The following is an 18,782-nucleotide window of genomic DNA, read 5'->3' as shown; positions in this document are numbered from 1 at the left end:
AGCTTTGTATTGTCCCGCACTGCTCTCTCTCTCTCTCTCTCTCTCTCTCTCTCTCTCTCTCTCTCTCTCTCTCTCTCTCTCTCAGCGGATGCAGGCATCACCTGCCTGCGTGCACAACTGTAGCAGCAGCACCAGTGTCAAGAGCGACACTGTGAAACACGACTTCCTTTGACCATTTTCAAATTAAAAGCTTAAACTTTCACCGTTAACAAACATTTTGAATCACTACCACTGCCATTTTTTTTTTTTTGGTCCGCTATTTTTATTTGATATGTTTTGGCAACACACGTGTCTTTACATGAAATGCTACAGTCTATGTGTCATGCCAGTAAAGCAAATTGAAATTACAGAAATATAATTCAAATAAAGTCACCTGGAATAACAATACAATATCACCAAAGCATTGGTGACTGTCCACTTATGTATGTCCAGTAGTAGACTACAATACAAGTATATTTTTTTATTACAAAAGGCATAAAAAGGCTAAACAAATTACATTTAGTGGGAATTATCTTACCATCTACAAAATCATTGCATCATTCATGGTCAAATATTGTATGCTACATGTTTATATTGTTTCAATCACAATGTTTTAAGTGACTTATCTTTTCATAACTTTAGTGCTTTTATTTTTTGTCAGTAATGCTGCTTTTACTTTGAAGCCAAAACCGTCTAACTTCCGCTTTAACACTTACTGTCATTGATGAGTTTGACGCAGAACATCACAGGACCGTCCCATTGATGACTAACAGGCTACTTAAACCACACAGCCAAGAGAGACGACAGTATTGTATCTGATAAAGTCAGAGATTAAAATACACGATAACATTTCCAAATGGATGTAAATGAAATGCGTTTCTATATCCATCAAGTTCCTCCAGTTCCAGCAGTGTGTTGGACAGATACATGGGCTACGCCGAACTCCATTAAAAAATATACACATTTAAAATATGTGCCTGGTTTATCCACACGGTATGTAACACTTACACTTACACGTCTTAGTGTGTTGTACATTAAGTCTTAACTTTAATGCTGCTTAGTTGTGATGCAAAAACATTGTAGGAAGAATCATATCAGTTAAAATATTTTTAGTTAAAATAACAATCGTTGCCAAATTTAGCTAATGCACTCATTTATTCAATGAACCACAACATGCGCGTTTAGTCGATTTCTTCCTTTGACTGCAGGGCTATGACATCATTAATTCAATGACTGAATGAATTTGATCAACTGCGTCAAACAAGGCTGTGTCGCCCTCTGTCGGAAAGTTATAGGTTTTGCTGGTAGCAAAGTTTCCACTTTACATTAGTTTGTTAACTCATAAATAACCATATGCCAATATATCCGACAACATTTTACTAAAGTAAAATTCCTTACAGGGACTTTGGAAATTAACTTCTTACAAGAAAAGCATGAAAAACCTACTTTTGTGTCACATCATATACCCAACTTATATTTTTGAAAATGTTAGCTGTTCAATATTGTGTACATACATTATAGTTTATATCATATATATCTTCATTTTATGACAAGAAACAATACTGAAGAGAAGGAAAAATCCCCCCAAAATGTCATAGATCCAACCTCAAAACAGGGTTAGAAGGTACCATCAGACTATTGATGTGTGCTTTTAATTTATTTCTAGGGAAGTAACTAACACAGCTACTAATTTATTGGTTCTAATCCACACACACACACACACACACACACACACACACACACATACACACACACACACACACACACACACACAATATGTCAGTAATCCGCATCATGCACCAGGTTGTCCGGGCTTTGTGCTTCATAAATACAAGATCGTGCTGTGTTCAGAAGCATTCTGGGTGGGTCGTGTACATAACAGGATGTTACACTTGAACATTAATATGAAGAGCAGTGTCACTTTAATGTGTGAAGACTGTCAGTAACACAGGAATTAAGAGCATTTGTCTGTCTTGCTGTCATTGATCGTTCTGTTATTACAAGCTTGTAAATTGAATTATTATTCATAATTTATACTGAAAGATCTGAGAATAAAGAAATGAGGAAACTGTCCAATCAGGCCTTAGCTAGAATACATTTTACCTACAGACCAATCATACAAATAATAACTTATAATAATATAATAGTATCAGTTACACAATAAAGAGTTTCAAACTGGTTTGAATTTGAACTATAGAAATAAACCTCTGTTTCTGAAGCCTCACTTTTCGAGTCAGTGGTTACTGTTGTCACACGTACGTATTCTTTCTACATCCGTGACCCAAATCTCACATTCATGCTCAAAGAGAGGCGTCGAACTCTACTTCAGAGTCAACCAAACCACTGAGGTCGAATCTGAAAGAAGAGAAATCATTTTCCATCCACAGCCATTTTACTCAAAACCAAAACATTAACCTCATAGTGACAGTAGAGACAAAGTAATTGGATTACAAGTCAGTGGCATTCACCCTCTGAGGACCACGAATATACCAAATGTACATAGCAAGGTTAAAAACCTGTAAATCATCAGCTCTGTTTTACTTGAAGGAGTTGATAAAGATTATTGTATCTTCAGCGCCAAAATCCCCAGTTTTCACCTGTTGTGTGCTTTTGCTCATCAACACTTTTAGAAGAGGAAGTACTGTAGGCCGTGCCCCTTTTGCACAGTTTGGGATGTGGTTTGATGCTGGACTGTGCCATTGCATGTGAGACGGGGGGTGACACCGCGGTTTCATCAGTCCTGTCAGTTTTTCTGTTCAACTTCCTTATTTGTTCAGTAAGTACCGTTTCCTCTTTCGTTTACTGATGCGGCTCTTCTTCAGGGCACAGCTTCGGATCAGTCGGCTCTTAACCTGCCAAAGAAGACCAAATCTGCACTTTACAAAGTAACGTGAGTACATGTGCCTGTTGCCGGCTCATCTTCACTTTTAGAGACTGACAGTTCATTTCTGGTGCTGGGCCGCGGAGCTTGTGCAATACTGGTGAGTACAGAGAGGAGTTGAATCATTTTCTCAGATACGAATGTTTAAATCCAACAGCATGCTCATATAAGGACTGTTGTGTCCTGCTGTCTGCCTCCAGCTTCAATGGATCCCTTCATGTGTTGACTGAGAAAGAAGGAAGAAAGTGAAATGGCTGGCGTGACAGTAACGCATGTCTGTCTGCAGTAGCATACATGCTGTGTGTGTCTGGGCGTGTTGAGTGTGTGTGTGTGTGTGTGTGTGTGTGTGTGTGTGATGTCAGGAGATACCAGCACCCTGTCCTGGAGGAGCATGTCTCCCACCTAGCCAGTCAAATTCCTCGGATATGTCTCCCTCGGCAACTTTCTCCAGGGACAGCATCCTCCCGGGGAAGATCATCAAAGTGTGTTTCCTTAGCAACAGCTGCAACCTTGGGAAGAACTTCAAACTGGTCCGCTGTGAGGAGGGGTGGACCGTCAAGGTACACTGTAATATACTCTACTATCCTTTACTGTACTGCATCTAAAACGCATTCATGATGGCAGTATACAGTACACAGTGTTTTATTTCCCTCTACTGTACTCCACTGTTCTGTACTGTACTTAACTGCTCTATGCTCTACACTATTGTACTTTACTGGACTCTCATATTGTTTGTTTTTACCATTTTGTTCTCTTTTATCCTCTGCTGTACTCAACCATACTACCCTGTTTGTTACTTTACCCTCTACTGTACTCTGCTACTGTTCTCTGTACTCTATAAAGCAAATGTACTTTAAAATGCTGTGCTCTACTCTACTTTACTACATTGTTCTTTACTGCGCGCTCCTGAACCCTTTTATAGTGTTTGCTGCACTCCAGGGTTTGCTTCTCTACTTTATTATATTTGGCATTTCTTCTGTATTTCCTTGAACTTCTCTTGTAACTTCGTGCAACTATACCTAAAGACTAAAGAAAAGAAGGAAGTGAGCTTGATATGATATAAACTGCAAAATTAAGACGAGCACAATCATTGATGATGTGACTTATAGTGAGTTACTGTATTCTGACTTTTATCCCAGGATGTCATGAGCGTGGTGCTGTCCAGTGGCTGTGTGGGTCCTAGACATATTATTCAGCTCCTCTTATGGCCTCCTCCTCAAACACCTCAAGTCCTCAGTGAAACACTGGCTGCACCCGGACCTGACGGTGTCTGAACTCACCCAGCGCTACGAACAGCAGCACCTCGAGGCTGAGTGGAGGTCAGAGACTCAGTCTTTGAAAGAGAAGTAAAACTATACACGTGTATGATACAGCGACTTGGCAAAGCTGACTGTGACGTTTGTCTGTACAGATATGATCTGAGGATCAGATACATCCCATCTGACTTCATGGAGAAATTCAAAGATGAACAGAACCACGATGCACTACTTCTACCAGCAGGTCAGTGATATGTACTGTCTCTCTTTAGATCAGGTTAAATTAGGGTAAAGCTTTGGGGTTAATGTGTATACTGGTTGTAGTCAATAGAGGTTGTGTGTGTGTGTGTGTGTGTGTGTGTGTGTGTGTGTGTGTGTGTGTGTGTGTGTGTGTGTGTGTGTGTGTGTGTGTGTGCTTAATCCACAGGTACGAAGTGACTACATGCAGCACTATGCCTCAAAAGTCAGCGATGGGATGGCGCTACAGCTTGGTTGTCTGGAAATTAGGTACCGTACAACTACCACCTCGTGCACACTTAAAAAGACAACAATTGGAAATAGTTTAATATTCTTTAAGAAAAAATGAAACACCATTGGTTTATAAATTCACAAAACATTCATTGTTTGCAGGAGATTCTACAAAGACATGAATGCAAACGGACTGGAGAAGAAGTCCAACTATGAACTGTTAGAGTGAGTCGTGTGTGAGTGTTGTGTGTGTGCATCAACCTCCTCTTCCATTCAGCGTAGTCACAATTTTACATTAGGAATGGTACGTTAGTGTATTAATGGCAATGGCAGCAAGAAAGTTCCTGGTTTGAATCCTGGACGTGTTTCTTTTTGCGCATTAATGACTTTTTCACAACAGTGTGAGCAGCACTGCAGATCTTTTCAATTCTGATCTGTGTCACTTTTTATGCGGTCCTGAATCCGATACTGGTCTGGTTTTTCTCAATGCAACCTCAGTCAGTCATATCGGAAATTACTTTTACGTCTCTCTAGCTCGACATTTGTCCCAATTCTTCGCTGGTGAGAGTCTAATGGAGAGGTGCTGACAGGTGGAGTTAAAAGAGCAAATGAAATCTGTTTCAGTCAAGCCATTCACTTCTGGCTCTAACTTCACATCCACACGCAAACACACACATTCGTACAGAAGAAGCAGCCTATGCTACACAAAAAGCCATATCTGTAAATTGAGCTCTCTCTCTCTCTTCTCGTCGTCGTTATAATCTGCTCATGAATCCTCAAAAACATCAACTTACAAATGAAACTGTGAACGCTGACTTCAGTGGCCTCCATGTTTAGTGCTGTAGGACAGCGTGCTGCGTGTGACGTCTTTGATATTGTTATTTTGCACACGTGGGTCAGTTTAGGACTGTGACTATGATATTGGCCACATCTAAAAGAATTATGTGAAGAGCCAAACAAAACAATCTGATCTGAGCAATAAATCTGATCCGACTTGTCTCCTTTAGGAAGGATGTGGGACTGGACCTGTTCTTTCCCAGAGAGCTGATCCAAAGCATGAAGGTAATGAGCTGAAACAACTACTTCACAATATATGCTGTGATATTATAACTTTTCTAATCATTTTTCTGCGTGCGACGTATCAGCCCAAGCAGTTACGTCGGCTGATCCAGCAGACGTTTCGGGGATACTCCGCTCTGAAGCAGGACCTGTGCATCATCAGGTTCTTCTCCACTCTGGCTCAGTGCTACAGCTACACACAGGAGAGCTTCGTATGCCAGCTAGTGGTGAGCGTTTGAGGGTTTACACATAATTTCCTGTCTCATTTCAAGCTAAATAAGTGTTAAGTGTTTGCACATCTTTTGTCTTTAGCATGGCTGGAACCTAACAATAGACCTGGTCATCGGCCCTGAAGGCATCAGCCAGCAAACTGAGAACTCCACGGTGAGCTCACGCTCTTTATCTCTTATCTAAATGTGTGTTATTTACTCATTCGCTACTTATAATGTTCACACGACATGAAAACATACGGTTTACATCATAAATTAAACATGCATGATATAATGAAACAATTGACACATTACAAACATAAATAATAATAACTTTATTTATAAAGCATCTTACAAAACTACTGTTACAAAGTGCTTCACAAACAAGGACAAATTAAAGAATAAATATATATAATAAATGTCAATAAACACAATAAACACAAATAAAATTAATGTATTTATAGAGCACTTTTCAAACTATAAGCACAACATCGTTTTCCGAGGAAATTCAAAACATAAACAATAGGCGAGGTAAATTAATTAAACATATGCATATAGATACACACACACACACACACACACACACACACACACACATACACGCAGTGCAGTGAGTTTTATAACACTTGGAACATGAGGAAAACAAAGATATAAAAATGAGCCTTATTTTCAGAAGTAGATCTATCATAATGTATATTTATATCTGTCTATATATATATATATATATATATATATATAGTAATAAACTTCTTTGTCTCTGTTGCAGCCCGTCTGTTTGGCCACGTTCTCACAGGTGCGCAGTATCTCCTGCTCTGCTGAGAGTGACGGCCGGGCTCTGCTCACTGTTCACATAGAGGGAGCCAAACAGGTAACTCTAAACTTACTAAAGGAACAGTTCAACATTTTGGGAAATATGCTTGTTTGCAGCTGATTAGCGTAGCGTTTGTTTAATCCGTACAAGAACCAAAGTGCATAAATTGCAAGTTCAAGGGTGCCAGACACACGTTAAATGTGCTTCGGCCCCTGAGGTGCACTTTTATAAAGAGTCGGTTGAGGTTAAGGTGCAAAGCAAGTTGAAGCAGTCCAACAAACACTAAATATTTAGTATCTTCATCCCTCCAGCCGCTGTCAGTGAACACCTCCTCCCTGGCTGAGGCAGAAAACATGGCCGACCTGATAGACGGCTACTGCCGGCTGGAATGCAGCTCTGCGAGCTCGCTCATTATCCGGCCCTACAAAGGTACACCTGACCAACCAACCTGCACAACCTGCTGATGATGCCCAAAGGTACCAAAGTACAACCCAGTATAAAACCCTGAGATAAATGCCAAATATCTGATTCTTTCAGGGAGAGACGCAAGACTGAAATTACCTGACATCCCAAAACAGTGAGTGTGATGAATCAGATTGGAAAGTAATGTAGCGGAAAGCATTCATCGTGTGGGTTTTCATTTTCACACCTCTCTCTTCATTCACGGCACGCCTCTCTGCTGGACCACACATGTTAAACCAGGTTGAAATGTCACTGCTTCCTCTAAAGAAACACAAATGTCTCCCTCTCTTCCAGTGGTGGTCCCAGTGCTTCTAATAGAGGCTTGAGTAAGTATCATGTTACAGTTTACACAGACACAGCAGATGTGAAGATGCTTCTTCTGTTTGGTTTTGGCTGTATAGAGGAGAACAAATGCAAAGCAGACATCCTTTAGTTCCAACCTGTTTCTGAAACTTCAGGTTCGGACATTTATGCTGAGATTCCAGACGGCGCAGCAGACTCTGCCGGTGAGTCGTGTTTCACTGAAAATGTACCCTTGATATCAACTAGCAGTACCAAAGCCCCCGGAAAAAAACAAGAAATGTCACCGTTTACTGTGTTGTTTTCTTCCCCTGCTGCTTCTTAATATGTGTGTTCAGAGAAGCACAGGATCTCCAGAGACGACGTTGTTGTGGGTCAGATCCTGGGGGAGGGATTCTTCGGAGAGGTCCACGATGGAGTTTATAAAAGCCCAGTGAGTTCGTCTCTCATCTCATCATTCACTCCCAAACTTCACGCTCAACAGATGTGTTGTGATGCAAACATGCCACCTAAGTGTTGCTCTGGTAATGTTTGTATGTGTTTGTAGACTGGAGAGAGGATCTGCGTGGCCATCAAAACCTGTAAGGACTGTGCGGCTGACGTAAAGGAGAAGTTTCTCAGTGAAGCTGGTGAGTGATGATCAGCTCTCAGGGTTTGTGGTGCAGCTGCACAGCCTGGCAGAAGTTCATAACAGGAAGTGCAAAACCTTTTCCTTTTGGCAGAGGCGTTTTTCTACCATGAAACTATGATTATTGTTGTAATCGCAGTTAAGATAAAAAAGAAAGAAGCAATTTCAGAGTGACGGAAGAGTTTGGAACATTTCAGGGTTTCACACGTTTCATCACGCAGAAACTGTAAGTAGACGACTTCCTGTTGCCTGGTTGTGGCTTTGCTCAAACTGGAGACTGTAGTATCCTCAGGGTAAAAACAAAATAAATACTTTAGTTTCAGAGCTGAAGTGTCGGTTTAGAAAGATAACAAGTCATTTTAGATACATTTGCTGGTACTGTCATGGACATAGTTGGTCATTCATAAGATACTCATTAGCCAGATACAATACGTCTCTTTGAAAAGGAGCAAACAAATCACACTGTGAAAAGAGTTGAAGTGGAAAAACGAAAACACTGCCTACACCCAAACACTACGGTAGTGACACACAGGCCGACCCTAAAGCATACGCTGGTCTATTTTACTCTAAATGGGACCATCGTTTACAAAATGAACAGCGTGCTGTATTAAAGAAGACCATAAACTCATTAGGAAAATATTTACTGAGTTCATAAATCAAGTGAGAAGTTGAGTCATTTTCTAATAGACTTCTATAAAATCGGATATCACATTTGCTTCACCTTTCAGACCTGGAGGTTGCTGCTTGAGGGGAACAAGCTGTGAACACAATGGACGTATCAATCGCCTTATAAAGTTATGTTGAACGTGCCGTAAAACAATTGTCAATTTTTGTATAGAGCAGTCAGAACAACATATCTGAAAACAGCTGCCGGTGGGAAACTGTTAGCTCATGAAATCATGAATGAGAAAGTGTAAACTATTGCTAAAGAGGAAGATTACATCGTGACAGCTCTGTCACACAAACACAGCGGTTAGAATCTGTTCTAATGGTTTTCCTGTCAAGTAAAAATGAAATCTCGGGATTTGCTGATGTGCTGTTTGGTGGTTAAGAGATAGCAGTGACCTCTGGCTGAGAACCTTTGTTGCATTTCATTTGTCTCGCATGTTTCCTCTCTGTCTTCTTTCAAAAAAGGCTAATACTCCATCATCTATCTCTGGTATTAATAAATCATTACATAGTGTGTGATATTGTATTGATCCCAGCTGCTCTGTCTGTCGCAGGCTTGATGAAAAACCTGGATCATCCCCACATTGTGAGTCTGATCGGAGTCATCGAGGTGGATCCTGTGTGGATCGTCATGGAGCTCCTTGAACATGGAGAGGTGTGTCGTTGTGTCTGTATGTGTACCTTTGAATGGCTGATGTGTAAAGCATGTACGTCGATAATTAATTAATTTGCTGCTCAATATATGGATAATCAAATTTTGAGCTCACTCTTATTTTGTAAATAAGTACTGGCGAGTTTACGTTCCACAATAAAAGTAATATGTAATAATAAAAGTAACTATACAGTATCTAAAAGTCTTTTTTTTTGTTTCCCTGTCAGCTGGGGAACTATCTCGAGGAGAAGCAGTACATCCTCACCATGCCAACATTAATACTGTACAGTCTACAAATCAGCAAAGCCTTGGCGTACCTGGAAGGACTCAATATGGTGCACAGGTAACACAGACTCGTGTATTTATGACATTTTGTCTTAGAGAGAATCCAATTTCAACATAGATGATATCTTAGTCTGGTTTCTGTTCTGTGTGCTGCAGAGATATTGCCGTGAGAAATGTCTTGGTGGCATCGGATGAATGCGTCAAGCTTGGTGACTTTGGCCTGTCTCGCTACGTTGATGACCAAGAGTATTATAAAGGTGCACATGTCTCACACAGACGTCTGTGGTCAACATTTCAGAGAATTTCAGTGTAGCGGAAACTCATTGTTTACCACTAAAGTGTGGTAAAGCTCCTCTATTCTTGCCTTTTTATGAAGAGGTTTTTTTAGGGGAATTAAATACATCCAGCTTGCATTAACATTATTTCAATCTTTGTAAAAGTAAAGATACATGTCAAGTATTTCCCTTTTGCGTGCAGCCTCGGTTAGTCGATTGCCGATCAAATGGATGGCACCTGAGTCCATCAACTTCAGACGCTTCACCACAGCGAGTGATGTCTGGATGTTTGGTGAGAAACACACTCGTCTGCATGTACATCTCAGTGTGTCTGAACGTAGATATAAACTTTTACTCAACAAGAATAAGATAAATGTGTGCAGGATGATGCTATTCATGACTTCCGACATGCTGGGTTTTATAATTGTGAAACTGGTTTATACTGTAAGCATTCAAACTGGTTTATGTTGGACGACAGAATAAGATTAGAGGGTCCCATATTGTAAAAATTGAGAATAACATGTCTTTTTTTTATTTTCAAGCACGTCTAAGTGCTATATAAATACCGTGAGAGTGTCAAAACGCTCAATCCACAAATAAATGTACACAGCCCGTATTCAGAAACTGTACCTTCAAATGAGAAGACAAAACATGAGAGATTATCTTCAGTCAAGAGTCAACAAAGCCGGTGATGTGTGTGCGTTCAACCAGGCGTGTGTGTGTGGGAGATCTTCTCGGTGGCCCAGCAGCCGTTTTTCTGGCTGGAAAACGGGCAGGTGATCAACCAGCTGGAGTTGGGAGTTCGACTCTCCAAACCGCAGCATTGCCCACCCAGCATCCACTCCCTGCTCACCCGCTGCTGGGCCTACGAGCCGCGCGGCCGGCCAACCTTCAGCCAGCTCGTCTGCTCCCTGAGGTACAAACATATGTATTACTTCTCCTCTATTATCCTATTGTCTCATCTTGCTATCCCCCTGAAAGTCCTGAACATATTTTAATAATGAAACTATTGAAAAACAAATTCAGCTTATTAATTAAGACATCGTGTCAATTAATACAGAAGTTGACTTTTAAGAACACACATGACGTGATTTTATGAAATGCAAATGTTATTTCTCCTCACACATTTGAGACAAAGACACCATTACACACTAACTCGTGTCTGTGTTTGTGTGTTTGATAGCGACATCCACAGGATGGAGTTGGAGCAGAACGTGAGTCGAGGCAGATCACCCTCCATCACCTCAACATTTGACCTTAAAAACCAGACAGAGCCTCCACCCAAGGTGCGTCTACATCGCTACTAGACGCAGCTCACAAGAAAACTGTAATGAAGTGATCGCAGCAGCTTTTTCTAACAGTGATTGTTTGTAAAACTAATTAATTAACAAGTAAGCTTAGATAATTAGCTTGCTTGTTCCTTGCTCAGATTGTCCTCGTATTTGCTACTACTTGTGTAGAAGTTATGGACGGTCAAATTGATGAAATAATTATGAATAAAGATTAAAAAGTGCTGATTACCTCTAATATGGCCGCGACAGTAAATAAATATCATATCCTGTCTTTCTCTCCCTCCCAGCCATCCAGACTACAAGGCAACACCCTTCCTCGAGTCACGCACCCACAGGTGTCCACACACACACACACACACACACACACGCACACACACACACAGTAACATGCATTGTATTTCATAATTGTCCAAATTTAAGCATACTGAATAACCTGCAAATGTTCTAAAACTTAACGTAATAATGCACATGACACATTGACTGAATCTTACAAATTAAGGAAGTTTGTTGTTGAGTCACGTTCTGCAAAACTGCAGCTGCTTTCCAATTCTTTAGGCCAGAGTGTTAAAAGTTGATGACTAAGCAACAACCCAGAAATAAACTGACCTGTGGGGGACAATCCATTTTGATATGCAAAATAAATTCCTAGAAATTGAGTAAAAGCTTAATGTGTGTGTGTGTGTGTGTGTGTGTGTGTGTGTGTGTGTGTGTGTGTGTGTGTGTGTGTGTGTGTGTGTGTGTGTGCGTGTGCGTGTGTGTGTGTAGAAAACAAACATGGATACTAGGCCGGTGTGGGAGAAAGAGCAAATGGAGGACACTTTACAAAGACAAAGAAGAGAGATGCTGATGGATAAACAGTGGCTGGAGCAGGAGGAGAGACAACTGGTGAGGAATTACACACACACACACACACACACACACACACACACACACACTCACAGGAAGCAGCACAGGAACCCTCGAGAGTGTGACGAAAGAATGAAAAAGACAGTGACGTGTCTCAAAAGCGGAAGATCTTTGGCGAGTCACGTGAAACACAGAAATGATCACTTCAGCTACATTATGCAAACACAGCCACTGCTGCTTTCACTGACATCTGCTTCTGCTTTTCTGTAGGACCCTGTCGTGCGAGTAGATTCACACATCAAGGTACTTTTTCTTTTCTTTTTATAGCCTCTTGTGCAAATTTGACAAAGGTGCAGTAAGCCCTTTTTAACCACTAGGTGACAGATGCATGCCTGTTACTGTACTGTAGTTCATACACAAGCGTTTTAGATTAAGTTTACACTTGTTTACATTGCTTTTTTTTTGCAATTTTAAAGGTTTAATTTCATCACTGTTAGTCCAAATTTAAAGAACTCTACAAGTTTTTATGCTACAAAAAGTCTTTTTTTCTTGCTTTTCTTGCAGCCTCCTGAAAAAAGCCCAGAAAATGGTGAGTCCAGATCAGGAGCTTTCTTGAACAGGCTTTATGCAACAGTATAATACGGAGAAATAACAAAGGCTATGCATTAAAATAAATCTCTAGATCGTATAAGATACAGTAGGTTGCATCAAACATTCCAAGACAAATAAAAACAATGTAAACGAGAAATTAAGGATAAAAATATGCATTATTTTCTCCATGTATTGTATAAAGAATATGCAACATGTTATTGTGTAGGTCAACAAAATGTGCAGATATGCAGGTTTTTCTGTCTCCGTCAGGTCCTCCAGAGAAGCCCCCAATGCCCACAGTCGCACAGGTAAACAATAAAACACACCTCTATTATAAATGTGGTTGAAAATAAACTTGTTACTTTCCTAAAAGCAGTAAAAACGACTTAAAGTTGTCAGACGGTTTGCACAGCTGACATTTCTTTGCTTATTAAAAGTAAGTCTTGTGTTGTTGTAGCCGTTGCCCACCGCTGAGATGGACCGATCAGGTGACCAGGTTTACACCGGCGTCATGGCGATTGTGAAACGAGTGGTCCAGCTGAAGAATGACGTCAATGCACTGCCCGCCTCAGAGTATCCCAACGCTGTCAAAGTAGGTCATCTTTTGACATCTCCTTTAACGAGACTGTTCTCCTAGAAGCTGGAAAGTTAGTTTTTTGGACTGTTCAAATCTTAATCAAATACCACAGTAAACTGAGATATCTTTATCTCTCCCTCTCCCCGCTCCTGTCCCACCTCCCTCGTCCTCCTTCAGGCGGTGGGCATCCCTCTCCGAAGCCTGATCCAAAGTGTGGATGAGATCCTGCCCTCCCTGCACAGCTCTGTCACAACAGAGGTAGGCGTCACTTCATCTCTCTTTTGCATCAAACATCGTCTGTCCGCATATTTGCTGTGTCAAGTGTAAATGCTTGCAGTCAATAGCTTGATAATTTTACACAGAACAAAAAGCTGATAAATTAATTTAGCTTATAAAAAAAGCAATCTTTGTAATGTTCCCGCTCTTATTATCATAGATAAACTGAACCAAACTGTACGATATAATCTTCTCAGATCGAGGGCACTATGAAACTGCTGAACAAGGATTTAGGGGAGCTGATCAACAAGATGCGACTGGCCCAGCAGAACTCGATAACATCGCTGAAGGAGGAATGTCAGCGGCAGATGTTGGCAGCCGCTCACACTCTGGCAATGGACTCCAAAAACCTGCTGGATGCTGTGGATCAGGCTCGAGTCAGAGCCAACCTGGCCAAGCCCAGACCTGCCTCACAAGATGCCGAGGATTCTGGGCAATGATGTTCCCTGATTGTACAGACTCTGGTTTAAAACAAGGACATAATGTTCACGTTGAATTATGAGGGGAATGGGACACACAGCTCTGTTCCTGAGAGAATGTGCAACACTTCCTGTACTCAAGATGTCATAATATATTTGTATTTTCTCCTACAAAATAAAATAAACTGAGTATTTCTTGAAACGGAATAAATCGAAAAAACAATGTATCCATTTTCTAAGTCTGATCCACAAGAAAAGATCAGAATAATCTTTCTATGTAACTTTTCTTTTGGCGTTTTTTAAATTAATACTAATTTCGTAGTGGTACACCTGCAAAAACTATTTTTTTCACCTGCCAGCTTTTTGTGCAGGCTGCAAACAGCACAAACAGGAGGACACTCTGTTCTGTAATTGAGATCACGTACAGTACGGTTCATTGCAGCTTACATTTCTGTTCTTGCACCTGCAATGACAAGCCTAAGAGAACAGACTTGCGCTATACAGGAACAAGATCATTCAACTGGATTGCCAAATTCTCTCTTTTCTCTCTCTCTTTATCATTGCCCATAGAAGACATTAATTACCGTTCTAGCAGATTTGAACAGGATGAGAAGCAGGACAAAGTTTTACTTGTCTTGACGCCACTGCAAGTCCGTAAAAGGCAGAAGAATTTTAGAAATGTGATCTCTGCATCTGTTGTTATATAATAATCTACAAAACACATACTTCCTGAATACAATAAATTAAGGTCAAGCACACCCAAAATGTTATTGTATGACGTTAAAGAGACATGAGCATGTCCACAGCATAACATTTGCATATCCTTTATCCATGTTTCTGGTCTGTTTAGTCACAATTAAACTTTTGCAAACTTCTGGAATGTCTTCTTCCACATATCAAGAAAAACACCATCATTCAGCTTTAGCATGGGAGTTCATTTAACACCTTGGACACCGAACATCTGAATCTGAATCACTTGTTTTCAACACTGTCCTGTTACAGCTGTGTCCCAATGCTGCATTTGGTAATTAACAAACCCTCGTTTATGTATTTTTGTTGGTTTTCTGTTACAAGGCAATGTCATGAACATGTCCAACAATGTACAAAAAAATACATGCAAGTGAAGTGACTGGTGACTTATCAAATCAAAAACACCACTGATGCCTCATTTAGGCTCTTTGAAAGGGAGCATAAAGAAACGAAAATCAAGTACAACCGGTCCTTTAGGTGCGCAGGCACCCGCCTTATGTTTTTAGGAAATTGCCTCAGGTGTATGGTTTGTCTCCTTTGCACCACCCTTTTTTATGTTTCTGGTCTATATAATGAGGCTCTTCAGGTTAGGGCAGTGAGCAGCCGCCACTTCTCTCTCGACACAGACATCAGTTACAATCCATTAGGATCTGCTAAACAGGTGAGGATTTTACATTTTACTGTCACTTCAGACCATTTTCAAACAACACACATTTAAAGGTGTCACTGTGAGGGATACCTTAAACATTTAACCAAAAACAACAGTAATCACCTGCTTTTTATCTGTGACGTACAAGCATAATGTTGAGAAATGTTTAATTGCAACTTTTAATATGTTTTGAATAGGTTTTGCATGAAATCTGTTGAGGGTGAAATTATTTCTCCTCAACCCTGCCACATCTAAGGCTCATATTACACACTCATGTTGCAAACATTGTTCAAACCCAGAGTACAGTTCTTTCATTCACATTCTACATTTAAGATGCTAGGTGTCTTGCTGCCTAAGGGGACATTAGTATCTAATGATGCAGAACTTATATCTAAACTTTTCCATCGCTTGTAATGCTGCAGGCCTAACAACAGACTTCACGGCTGGTGCTATCCTTGCCTTGCTCTTGACTCTCTTCTTCTTGTTGAATGTAGGATGAAGAAGAAGCTGATCCTTGACGTGGACACAGGGGTGGATGATGCTCAGGCCATCATGGTGGCCCTCGCGGCCCCCTGACGTGGAAGTTTTGATGATCTCCTGCTGCCACGGTAACACACCCTTGGAGAACGTCGAGAAGAACACGCTGCGTGTCCTGAAAGTCTGCAAGAGGCTGGATGTGAGTTTGTAGCTGACTATAACTCATGCACTACATGGGTGTGTCAACACAAATTAGTGCATGTCATAAGAAGCTTGGTATTGGTTTAATATTATGGTACATTATGTACACTAAGCTCAACATATCATATTCCACAGATCCCAGTGCATTCCGGCTGTTCACTGCCCCTGCTGGCCCGTAAACAGAATGCTGGAGATTACCACGGGAAGGACGGGCTGGGGGACGTCCCAGATCCAGACGCTCCAGGCCTGGAGCTGCTGCACAAGAGGAATGCTGTGAAGGCCATGATCAAGATAGTGAATGAGAACCCTGGAGAGGTGAGACAAATCTCCATCAAACTGAAATCTAAAATCATCTAAAATATATCAATAGATCAGCACTTGTGACATGGTCCTAAAGCCCATGGCGAAGTCAGTTTATTAAAATATGTCTAATTTGTATGACATATGTCACTGGGTAATTTAAAATGTGCTAATGAAAGCCAGTTGTACGTGAACACAACTTTTGGGACATAAAAACATTTGACCTTTGGTCCTTTGCTCAATTCCTTTGCTCCTTTGGTCCTTTGGTCCTCCTTTGGTCCGCTCCTTTGGTCCTCCTTGGTCCGCACCTTTGGTCCTTTGGTCCTCTGGTCTGCTCCTTTGGTCCTTTGGTCCTTTGGTCCGCTCCTTTGGTCAGCTCCTTTGGTCCGCTCCTTTGGTTCTTTGGTCCGCACCTTTGGTCCTTTGGTCTGCTCCTTTGGTCCTTTGGTCCGCTCCTTTGGTCAGCTCCTTTGGTCAGCTCCTTTGGTCAGCTCCTTTGGTCCTTTGGTCAGCTCCTTTGGTCCTTTGGTCAGCTCCTTTGGTCCTTTGGTCCGCTCTTTTGGTCCTTTGGACCGCTCCTTTGGTCCTTTGGTCCTTTGGTCAGCTCCTTTGGTCCTTTGGTCCTTTGGTGCGCTCCTTTGGTCCGCTCCTTTGGTCCGCTCCTTTGGTCCGCTTTGACGTCATGTGTCTCAATTCAGGGGCTGCAGCCTTCGGAAGCTGCATTTGTAGACCGATTACGTCACAGCAGCCACGACAGGGCTGTCCCATTTCGGAGACTCCTTCAAATGCAGCTGACAAATGCGGCCTTCTTTTCCCAGATTTGGAGGATACATCTGATGGATCTTCCACGGCCGCACGTATCCCAAGAGTCATTGCGCGCCCAGAGAAGTTATTTTAGAAGAAATACCATGAAAAGATCATACAAGACTAAATGTGTGTTGCTTTGCTGCCTACAGGTGATTCTCGTGGCCACGGCGCCCCTCACTAACCTGGCCGTCGCAGTGGAGCTGAACCCCAACTTCCCTAAGAAACTGAAGGCGCTCTACATCATGGGTGGAAACACTGAATGTATGTTGCTCATTTTACATATATTCAATCTGTTGAATTCCATCTCTGCACTTACAATATATTACTGATGACTCTGTGTGTGTGTGTGTGTGTGTGTGTGTGTGTGTGTGTGTGTGTGTGTGTGTGTGTGTGTGTGTGTGTGTGGGTGTGTGTGTGTGTGTGTGCAGCCAGGGGGAACACTACAGTGTGTGGAGAGTTTAACTTTGTGGCTGACCCCGAGGCTGCCTACATCGTGTTGGACCGCTACACCTGCCCCACCTACATCGCCCCGTGGGAGTTCAGCTGCAGGAACAGCCTGCCAGTGGGTGAGACTGGAACACAACATACAATACACAATCCAGTATACGATGTGACTGAAGAGGCACAAGCAGAAGCATAATGATTATATATGCTTATCCTACATGTGATTTGTGTGATCATAGTAATCAACCTTTCCATATCGGTTGTTTTTGTAATAAAACTATTGAATTAAAATATGTTGGTTTTTTAAAGGTTGACCTCCACTAACTAAAGAGATGTAATAATGCTGAACACTGTCTGTCTTCCTTCCTCAGTCTTTCTGCGACCAGTGGCTGGCCCAAAAGACAGAGAAGGCTGCCTTTATGTCAAAGATTGCGTGTCTTTCGATGAAAGTAAGGAGTGTGCAGATACAAGCAGGTTCAGAAAACTGTTGCTTGTAGCATCATGTACTGACAGAAATGTGTCTTCATGATGTAATCTGCAGAAAGCTCAGTCAGCAGACTATCAGAAGGAGATCACGGAAGGAAAAGGGTTCAATTCCTGCGACACCTACGCCATGGCCGCCGCCGTCGATGACACATTCATAACAGAGAGTGACGAGGTGAGCGCCTGCTGCTTTCATGTCTTAAAAATACAAGTTTAGATCTTTACCCAACCCCGTGTTGTGTTCCTCCTCCAGGTCGCAGTGACAGTGGAGCTGCAGGGGACTAACACCCGAGGCATGATGGTGCTGGACTACATGGGCCTGCTGAAGAAGGAACACAAGGCTTTCATCATGAAGAAGGTGGACTTGGAGAAGTTCAAGCAGATGTTCATGAACTCACTCAAGTAGAAATATACTGTGACAAGCTGAATTTGGTTCATCAAAATGAATTAAAATGACTTTTGTTATGATAGCAGGACTTTGGCTTTTTTGTTAATGGATGTTTGCGTTTTCATTATTAAACATGGACATTTTTGTGGTCTTTTCAAATTTCAAAGAATGTTATGTTACAATATAGGGTTTATTTCTATAGGGTTAAGAATATTTCCTCCCTTTATAGTATTTCTGTTTGGTCACAATAAAAGCATTTACAGTCATGATTTTTCTTTTGTGAAGCTGGAGGGAAAAAACTAAAGTATTGTAAAAACACACCACAACGTGGCTGTTGTCAAGGGAAGC

The 18,782-nt window shown here is 41.4% G+C and overlaps 2 protein-coding genes across 2 annotated transcripts; both read left to right on the top strand.

The window, feature by feature from the left end:
- Positions 1 to 3,284: 3,284 nt before the first annotated feature.
- On the top strand, positions 3,285 to 13,956 carry LOC115017135 (protein-tyrosine kinase 2-beta-like). Its single transcript, XM_029445377.1, has 29 exons — positions 3,285 to 3,420; positions 4,000 to 4,179; positions 4,272 to 4,360; positions 4,544 to 4,623; positions 4,747 to 4,809; positions 5,592 to 5,646; positions 5,730 to 5,870; positions 5,956 to 6,027; positions 6,619 to 6,720; positions 6,975 to 7,092; positions 7,201 to 7,240; positions 7,420 to 7,451; positions 7,584 to 7,631; positions 7,764 to 7,858; positions 7,973 to 8,054; positions 9,277 to 9,377; positions 9,602 to 9,717; positions 9,816 to 9,916; positions 10,137 to 10,226; positions 10,646 to 10,850; positions 11,118 to 11,220; positions 11,514 to 11,561; positions 11,992 to 12,111; positions 12,343 to 12,375; positions 12,637 to 12,661; positions 12,934 to 12,971; positions 13,121 to 13,255; positions 13,418 to 13,498; positions 13,714 to 13,956. Exons 3-29 carry the CDS (start codon positions 4,325 to 4,327, stop codon positions 13,954 to 13,956), a joined length of 2,403 nt encoding a protein of 800 aa, XP_029301237.1. The 5' UTR covers positions 3,285 to 3,420; positions 4,000 to 4,179; positions 4,272 to 4,324.
- Positions 13,957 to 15,645: 1,689 nt separating this feature from the next.
- On the top strand, positions 15,646 to 18,516 carry LOC115017156 (inosine-uridine preferring nucleoside hydrolase-like). Its single transcript, XM_029445403.1, is given in 8 exon segments — positions 15,646 to 15,904; positions 15,906 to 16,010; positions 16,148 to 16,327; positions 17,269 to 17,380; positions 17,548 to 17,681; positions 17,935 to 18,012; positions 18,105 to 18,221; positions 18,300 to 18,516. Coding segments are annotated over 8 exon segments (954 nt in total). The 5' UTR covers positions 15,646 to 15,829; the 3' UTR covers positions 18,453 to 18,516.
- Positions 18,517 to 18,782: the final 266 nt, after the last annotated feature.

This window comes from Cottoperca gobio, chromosome 2, assembly GCF_900634415.1.
Source record: "Cottoperca gobio chromosome 2, fCotGob3.1, whole genome shotgun sequence".
Classification (NCBI taxonomy): Eukaryota; Metazoa; Chordata; class Actinopteri; order Perciformes; family Bovichtidae; genus Cottoperca; species Cottoperca gobio.
The sequence above is the reverse complement of the archived record's forward strand: the minus strand, read 5'-3'. Positions and strand labels throughout refer to the sequence as shown.